Source organism: Corythoichthys intestinalis, chromosome 5, assembly GCF_030265065.1.
Source record: "Corythoichthys intestinalis isolate RoL2023-P3 chromosome 5, ASM3026506v1, whole genome shotgun sequence".
NCBI lineage: Eukaryota > Metazoa > Chordata > Actinopteri > Syngnathiformes > Syngnathidae > Corythoichthys > Corythoichthys intestinalis.
The window spans coordinates 35,431,779-35,441,494 of NC_080399.1; the positions used below are offsets into that span (position 1 = coordinate 35,431,779).

At 37.1% G+C, this 9,716-nt stretch overlaps 1 protein-coding gene across 3 annotated transcripts in view; it reads left to right on the forward strand.

Annotated features, from left to right (window-relative positions):
- The window catches only part of LOC130916373 (tetraspanin-18-like), a 91,115-nt gene extending 81,639 nt beyond the window's left edge, over positions 1-9,476 (forward strand). For all 3 annotated transcript variants that reach the window (XM_057837056.1, XM_057837057.1, XM_057837058.1), the window contains 2 exons: positions 5,087-5,170; positions 9,335-9,476. In XM_057837056.1, coding sequence (XP_057693039.1) covers positions 5,087-5,170; positions 9,335-9,388 — 138 coding nt within the window. In that variant the 3' untranslated portion in view covers positions 9,389-9,476. The remainder of the gene's footprint in view (positions 1-5,086; positions 5,171-9,334) is intronic.
- Positions 9,477-9,716: the final 240 nt, after the last annotated feature.

The following is a 9,716-nucleotide window of genomic DNA, read 5'->3' on the forward strand; positions in this document are numbered from 1 at the left end:
GAAATGACTATGGCTACGTCTACACTAGGAAAGATAATTTTCTCCAGGGTATTTGCTAGAGCTGGGAATCTTTGGGCACCTAACGATTCGATTACGATTACGATTCAGAGGCTCCGATTCGATTATAAAACGATTATTGATGCACCCCACTCCTTTTTTTTTTATTTTTATTTTTTTATTTGTTTTGTACATTAGTTCCAAAATTGTTCAAAAATCCTCTCAGGCTAAACCAAACTACTATTTCAGCATCAAGTTAACATATAGCAGTAAACAAATATACAAAAATAACAGTAAATTAAAAACTCCAGTCCCCATTCTATTAAACTACTTTCAATTAATTTAATGTTGTGAATCAACCGTTAAAGTTGTTAAAATTGCTCCTGTTATTCCATAATTTCTCTTTTGTCTACTTTCAACATGTAAAAGTTTTAAAACTATTTTAAAGATAGATTCAAGTCAATATTTTACCGATTTAGGAGTATTTTAGATAAAAAGTTAATTAGGTTTGCTTGGAAGGTTCGCAACAACAGCTTTGCAGGGAAGTGTACTGCTTTAAGATGGCGGCCGTTACTAACGCCCGCATCTAGGTTTTTGTAGATGTGCTGGTAACGATACCGAAGCTATTATGCATCTAGTCCTATATAAATGATATCTACCGTAACATAATGTGGCTTGTAGCAGCTTTTCGGTAGCAGTCAAGTATGTTTTTTTTTTTTTTTTTAATCTCGTGGCATGAGTTGAGCTAGAGCCGTGAGTTGAGCATTGGCGTTACCCGAGGGGCCGGGTAATGAGAAGCATGATGTTTAGCTACTCTCGCTCCGTCCCTAATTGCGTACCGAAGACCGCGCGGCGCGCTGAGTGTGTCGTACTTCTGCTTTACTTGGCATATTTCAATAATCGGAATTTGGATGTTAGTGAATCGTTCTCGAATCTTCGACGGCCGAATCGCGAATAATCTAAGAATCGGAAATTTTGCACACCTCTAGTATTTGCCGACTATTTTTATACCTGTCCACACTTCGTTTAAGGTGCGTTTAAGGGCCCCGCTTCTGCGAGGTACGCCTGCATTTGCGCAAACATGCGTAAAAAGGAGAAGCCTCGTGTTTTGTTATCGCCCGCGCGGTTTATCTCTGAAACGGAAACTCCTTCCTAGCCCACGGAAAATTTCGAAACTGCTACTACTTCTAGACTGTCATTATTTTGTGATTACTGTTTTTTTCATGATCGCAATTAAACGTATCACACAGGAGCGAGAGTGGAAGGGAGAGCACGCTCTGCATTAGGTGCAGGCGCCGTTTTGTGATTGAAATAAATCTTTATAAAACAACGGAAGCCTGACATCATTACTTGGGATGTTACAATCGATGCTCAGTTGCAGTCTCAGCACTTGGAAAATCTCAAATAGAAGCATATGGTGTGGCGAGTATATTTCCTGGAAGCGGCAACCTTGACTGGACTGTTTGTGCATTAAAGTGGCGATCCTAGAAGTACGTTATGACAGGCAGAAATCTCTGGGGAAAAAAACTGATTGCGCGCCTCTTTGACTGGGGGTACCACACAGGTCACTTTTCGGTGTTTAATTTTCCTCTACGCATTTTTATATACAGTACTCATGTATGGTCGGCATTGAGTTGGGTGGGGCCAGCCCCGCAGCTGGCTGATCGGAGACGAGCTCTGTAAAAAACGCTCATCTCCATGTCATCCGCGATGCGAGGACCCCAAATGGGCACTGAATTGAAGCATATTATTGAGACGTAGTTTGAATGTTCAAGAAAAATGTGTGGAAAAGAAAAGAGCAGGAATGCCACATTGTGATCGTCCGCCTTCGTTGTTTACGATGCTGTCATCCTGCACTAAAAACAGCAAAGGCATGACGTCCCTTGCTGAGTATCCGAATGTTGTACGGTGACCAGTGTTGTTAATAACGGCGTTATATTCTAACGCCGTTACTTTTTTCAGAAGTGAGTAATCTAATTATTTACTTTTCTCATCTTGGCAACGCCGTTACCGATACTGAGGCGGGAAAGGCGTGCGTTACTAAGTTGGTTGAATAAAAAAAAGTCTGAGAGAGACACTCACGGAGACGAGAGAGCAGAGCAGGAGTGGGGAAGACGCCGTTACAAACGCAATGCTAGGTGGCTCCAATAAAGCCGATAGCCTACAAACTACACCCACATGATACGGTAGATATCACATATTATAGAACTAGATGCAAATGACAGAAACGGCTGCATTGGCAACATGTTTTAAGGTCTACGTGCGTTAGTAAACAGCCGCCATCTTAAAGCAGTAGACCTCTCAGGAAGGCTCTGTTGTAGAGAACCTTTCTAGCGAACCTAAGTAACTTTTTCATCTAAAATGCTCCTAAATCGGCAAAATCTCAACTTAAATCTATCTTTAAATGATGAAACGGTTTTAAAACTTGTTAAAAATAGACAGAAGGAAACTCATGCAATAACGGGAGCAATTTTAACAACTTTAACGGTTGATTCACAACATTAAATGACTTCCACACGTAGCAAAGGTTACTATCTAGTTATCGCAATACCCCTGTGTCTAAGTGGAGGGCAAAGAATTGGGCTAGGGCCAGTTGTCCCAAAAACCCTTTAAACTTCACATTGTGTGACCTGTTTTTTTTAATTTTTTTGTGACCTGTTTTTTTTTTTTTTTTTTTTTTTTTTTGAGAAAAAAAACATGAAAATGATCACTAGTTACTTTTTCTTACATTCAGGTAACTGAGTTACTAACGCAATTACTTTTTGGGAGAAGTAATTTGTAACTGTAATTATTTACTTTTTTAAAGTAAGATTATCAACACTGACGGTGACAGCAGTCCATATTAGGCGGCACGTAACATTACGCGCCTACATTAGCCGTCTAACAACTAATCTGGATAATAGGCATACTAGTGTAACAGACATGTGGTATAGTACAAGTAATTACACGTTTAAGGCCATTATCCTTCCCAGTGTAGACGTAGCCTATATCTACGCGCTCCAGTCCAAATGCATATTATGCCAATATTTCAATTAGCGGAAGCCGTACATTGCCGACAGGTGACAACTTGCTCGGCTTTACTTGATTCGCTCCCGGCCTTCGCCCTGCGGGTAATGGCAATTACTAGTACGACATATTGACAAGCTCAGCTGACAACAACGTTCAAGTCGGAGTGTCTTGCACAACAACAACATCATCAACATGCTCTATTACCTTGATACTGTTGTTTCTTTTCTGATTGTCTTCTTCTTTCATTTCTCTGCTTTGGATAAATTCTCTTCAACATATTCGTGCATCTATTTTTCAAGCAAGTTTGAACACCAATCATCGCAAAGCAGGTTCAGCGTCACTCCCCAGGTTGCCAGATTGTAATGACAAGAAAATGAATGTTTGCATAGATAAACGGCAATGCGCGCCACATTATTCACGATACTCTATTAACAACGTAAAGAATGAGGTTGCCAGATTGGGGGCCCCCTAGTGGTGGCCTCAAGTAGCTGCATAGTCTGCGTATAGGCTGGGCCGGCCTTGTGTCAGTGGACCCATTCTTGGATAGATCCCTGTTTCTTTCTTTCTTTTTTTTTTTTAAATAAAATTCAAAAAATAAATAAAAATTGAAACAAATATTGAAGTAAATAAATAAATACGAAATAAATACGAAGAAGCATTATAATCACACGTTTAATAATTGTACTTTTTTTTTTTTTTTTTTTTACTTCTGGTCCTCTATATGATACAAGGTCCACGTTTATGTCAACATGACCGTAGTGAGAGCGGTCTACTGTACTTTTCTCAAATGTATAAGCACACTGGCAAAAATATCTAGTTTGGTAATGCATTGACAGCATCCACGATTTAATTGCTCCATCCATTTTAATGTAATTACTGATTAAATATATACACACACAAAGCCTTATCTTTGCCCTGGTCAGTGGATCCACATGCTAAGTAACATAGCACCGGCAGAACACTGGTCAATGGATCCACATGCTAAATAAGATCGGCCTAAAAAAGCCAGCCCTACCCGGTCTGCTGGAATTAAAGGCCAACCCGGCCCGAGCCCGATCAATTGATTTGATTTGCAGGCCCGAGCCAGAACCCCCCCCCAGAAATTTTAGGTTTTATTTTTGGGCCCGAGCCCGAAAAAAAAAAAAAAAATTTTAGGATTTATCCGTGAGGACTCAGGAAAAGGAGGAAAGGGAGGAGATGCAATGCGTCAGTTAGACCTGGACAAGATGCATATTAAAAAAACATTTATATCTTTTATATTTGTTTCTCTGTTCTATCAGGTGGATAGTTCATGCTTCTTTTCTTTGACAAATTGTTGGAGCCCATTTGACAATTATTTTAATTTCTTCGAGTGGCAGAAAAAAAAACTTACGCAATGCATCTATTGAAATTTTATGGCCAATTCATGAGTAATTGATCTTACATTGTGCACCTTTTTAAGAGTTTAAATCTAAATATTGAATAAATATGATCCACACAGCTACATATTAACGAGAATCAAGATTTTGCAGAAATGAGATTGGGCACTTTCAATACAAACTGTTGTGAAAAGGTTATGAAAAATGTAAAAAAAAAAAAATATATATATATATTTTAGTTCCTATTTTTCGTCAAATGTGATTATTTTGAATTCTTTGCATTTCAAATATTGTGGCCATTTTGAAAATTTCAAAAGACAGGAGATTAATATCTCATTTTTCAATATTTCAAAGTGTTCTAGTCCAGCGGAGTGGCTCACACAAAGTGGAAAATATTAAAAAAAATAAAAATAAATCCAACTAAACATAAGTTGGAAAACGACACAGTTCTTAAAAATGCAAACGTGTTTTACTTTATAACTTTCATTTTGTTTTATTGGTTACTTTTTCTCCCCTCAATTTTATTGTATATTACTCTTCTGCCTTTTATTAGGTACTATATTTTGCTTTGTTGTAAAGCTCTTTGAGGACCTCGGATGTTTGTAAAAGACTATATAAATGAATCTGAAGACAACTGGACTATGTATAGGCAGTGAGTCCAACGTTTGGAGAATGACTGACTATGGCTTGTTTGTCCTTTCCTGTTTGTCCCTTGCTCACAGGATTGCTATAGGAAGATCAAGGACACTTATGATAATGTGCTTTATGGAGGGATAGGGTTTCTTCTCGTCGTAGTGATTTGTGAGGTATGAAGATGTTTTGTATCCGTGTATTATTCGTTCATTCCAATTGTTTTAGATTCCAAAATCGGAAAACAGATAATAACTTAATTTCATTTCTCGTTTTCAAATCCAAAATTAGACACCTTATTTCATTTTCTCGTTTTAGCATCCAAAAACGGATAACTACATTTTTTGCTTTCAAAGAAAATGATCAGTATCATTCATATGTTTCATCCATATGTTTTAGAATTCAAAATGTTTTCAGCTGTCGTTTTTAAATCAAAAATCGGAAAGCAAGCGAAAACGGGCTCTTTTTCGCTGTTTTGAAATGAAAAATAGAATATAAGGAAATAGAATTATCGTTGTTTTTTTTGTTCTATTTGTTTTTGGTTTGTATGGTTTTGAATGTGTTGTGATCAGGGTTGAAAGTGGCTAGAATTTCTTGCCGGAACTCCTCGACGTGAAGTTCGCCACAGAGCCAGAAATTGTATATTTATTTTTTTTTCCCTTTCATTTTTTTGGGGGGGAGGAGGGGTAAAACAAAGAAACAAAGAAAACTGTTTAAGCACAGTTATTTCTATAACAAATACAAAAACTGATTTTCATTCAAAATTGTATTTTTTTCAATGATTTGCAAAATAAAAGTTTACAAAAGCAGAAATAACCCCAACCTCCATCTCCTAATTTTTATTTTCACTCATTTCCTCACATACTAAATGCCAAATCTCAATTTTAACTACTTAAGAACATAGGATGTATATCAAAATTGAAGTAATGTAAAGTGATATAAACATTTATTTATTTATTTATTTATTTTAATAATAGATATAAGTAACATACATTCAGAAAAATAAGTACAAATGACCTATATCATGCAGAGTGAAATGGAATATATTTTGAAGACCACGCAAACATTGACTTTTTTATATCGTAAGGAACTCCCCATCAGAGCAAATAAAACTATTATTGCTGTCAAAAATAGCGCGTTATTAACGCGTTAACGAAAATCAATTTTAACTGCGTCATTTTTTCCCCCGCATCAATTCAACCTTTATTTATTTTTTGCTGTTCCAGAAAACATGCACATTTGAACCAATCAGTGCTAACTATCTTTGCTGATCACATGTCAGGATGTCAGCCAATTAAACGGATAAATGAGTCCAGGCATTTTGCTTTCCTGCGTTCATTCGCACATTGAAGTGACTCATCATCGTCAGACTCCGATAACTGCAGCAGCTGGGGAAACCTCCATGCCGTTGGTGGAATAAAATAATAAATATTGGTGGAAACAGATTATGCTACACAAGCACTTTATTTCGCTTGTTGTTAACACTTGTGTATGTAAATCTGATGTTGGTAGATTGTTTTCTTCTTCGAGATGAAATGCATGTGTGGCATCTTAGCGGTGTTTTTTTTTTTACATGGCATTATGACAGTTGTTGTCATATTTTCGGAATCAAAGCACCATGTACCGGAACAGCATTCCGGCTCTGAATGTTATACCGGAACTGCGTTCTTGCCCTGAATATTATACCGGAACTGCCTTTCTGACCGTTCTGCCCCACTTTCACCCTTGGTTGTGACCCGACTTTTTTTTCTTCTCAGGAAGGTCAGTCAGTCTCTACGGGTGAGTTAACATTTTTGTCAAGGATGGTGGATGTGTATGTTCTTTTTAAAGAGAGGAAAACGCTATTTTAAAACAGCGAACTCGTATGAATGTATCAACAACTTCCAGCTCACAACACATCGAAAACGTCAACAGATATGGAATGAACAAATAATACTGACATTTTTTATTTGGAAATGAGAAATGAAATAAGCCGTTATGCGTTTTCAGATTTTGGATTCCAAAACTAGAAATGAAATAAGTTGTTGTCAGTTTTCCGATTTTGGATTCTAAAACAGATATGGAATGAACAAATGATACACAGATAGTTTTGGTTGTCTTTTATCTGTTGATATTTTTCCCAGAAGGGTTAAAAAAATGGTCAAATATAAACCCTATCAGAGCTTTCTGTGTGGAAAGCTTGCCATCTGGCGGTGACTGGTACAGATTTGATTATGCTCAATTGTAGATATTTACTTAATATTTCATTGTGCAGTGGTACCTCTTCATACGTTACATAGGTTATGTGTGGCTACATTAGTGAATTCGTTCCAGGACCTCGTTTGCAAGTCAAAATGGTCGCATGTCGAGGATAGGATTCCCATAGGAATACATAATTCCATTAATTCAACAGCCCCAAAACCTACACTAAATAAATAACTATTACAAATAGCAATTACACATAGCAAAACAAATAAATTGTGAACAAAAATGAATGATAATATAATAATAGCCATGATAATAATAAGACCTGTAATAATGTAACATTGTTTTATCCAGGTGTACCCGAATGCACCGCGTGCCCGACGTGACAGAGTGAGAGAGAACCTTTTACTTTCACATTTTATGTTCTGATGCCGCGAATAGTAGGCCTGTTGTGTTGCACTAGTTCTGAAAAAACTATTAAAAATCTGATGACGCTGGCGATTTTAGGGCAAAGTTACAATCATAATAAACTTAAAAAGACTGGCGAGAGACTTCTGGTGGCGCCATGTTCGAGTAGCATGCAGAAACGTGTGCTCTGCTGATTTATAAACCTACCGATCGGCAAATGAAAAATACTCAGCTTTAAATATGCCCAACAACACCATCAAGAGTGACGCTAACGACAGACTCTCCAGATTCCAATTTCGAAGTAAGGACGGAGAGGAAAAAATGCCGGAGAAAATGGATGCTAACAAGCCTGCTAGGTCTGTGGAAGCTAACGCAAGCCAGCATATTGCATCTGCGGCTAAAAGCACGGATGAAATGTTGCAAAAAAAAAAACTTTCCAGACAGGGATGGATGCGGCGTCGGAACTGCGGGAACTGAGGATTCAAATTCGTGTGGACGAGTGGGATAAAGTGGAGAGAGCTGGCAATACACTGCTGGGAGAGACGTAACACCAAAAGAGGTGGCCGTGGAGCAAACACGTTCACTGAAGAGGACTGCAGGTTCTTTTTCCCCTGACATGTTTCTTCTCTTGAAATAACTGGGCGCACATAAGAAGTAAGGTTGTATTTTCTTTTTGGGATTGTTGTTTACATAGTGAAGCTCAGTTGGCTATAGGTTGCTTATATTAGATATATTTAGATAATGTCGTTTGCATGTTTTAATGGTGTTGTTCAATTACATATGGTTGAAATCTCTAATACTTTAAGATACAAACTATTTTGAAACTATTTTTGAAACTATTTCTTGTTACAGCTGCTTTGTTTAGCCACACGGGAACTGGTTATCTTGGGAAGGAAGCCAGTTGAGGACTTGGAAGCCAATATCGCCGTTTTCGTTGTTTTATTTTGTTATTTTTTTAAATTATCAGTTTTTTACGTTCTGTGCATTATGACAGTAAGCACTAAGAATATTGCAGCATGGAGGGTTTGAACATAGTCATAATATAAAGGGCATTGCAATGTTCAATTGCGATGCTACAAGAAACGCACTTAACATTTGAAATTAAAAAGGGAGTGGGTGGAACAAGTATATAGTGCATTGCATGAAGGACTACTTATCTTCTTGAAGACACACCCAGAACATGCTGTATCTATGTGAATAATGAGTAACATCCAAATGTATCTGCTTTTCACTCACCAGGTCTAATTTGTTTGGCCCGATGTATGTATGCATTCTGTATAATACTGATGACATTGTCACGGACAGTTTTGTGTTCATGTGTTCCAATGTTTTTTTTTTTTTTGTTAAATAAAGACCGTCAAGATTGTAGACATTCTACGGCCGAAATGTCGGGCCAGTTCACAGACACGCACAACGCACTCATATTTTTCTATCATTTTCATCTTCATTTCAATGGTAAGCCCCCCCCCCCCCCCTTTTTTTTTTTTCCTATTTTCAACACCTGCACTAACATTCTTAGAACCCTGTTGATTTCTCTCACAAGAAAATCCACAGTGCAAACTCCGGTGCGGTCATAAATCGTCGTATTCCTAGCTTATCGTCGGACGTAGAAACACATGGCCAATCAAATTTTACGTCGGATGTTAAAAAGATAGTGTGTCGATGCGATCGTATGTTGAGGTACCACTATATTTGTAAAGTATGAAATGTTCCACTTTTCCATGTCAAAATGCATCTGTTCTTTTCAGGTTGTTGTCGTTGCCATTGGTATATGCCTCTTCAGGGGACTCCAACATGTATAGTCAGGATTTTTTTCCCCATGTCCTCCAGTGTATGTAACCTGGTGAAGTAAAAAAAAAAAAAAGTTCTCCATTGCATTTCAAGTATATTCACATTATTAATAATTGTAATACATTATTACTTCAACAAATTGTACTATGTGATATGAAAATAAATTATCCTGTCATTCTTACATATTTTGACACTTTAATTTCTAAAAAGAAAAAAAAAAATTACAAATATTTTTGCTTATTTTTTAAATATATGCTAAAAGTGTTATTGTAACAATCTGAGAGGATACTTTAAAAGTGCACATTTGAATATTAACATTGTAATTTTAAGTGTTATGGG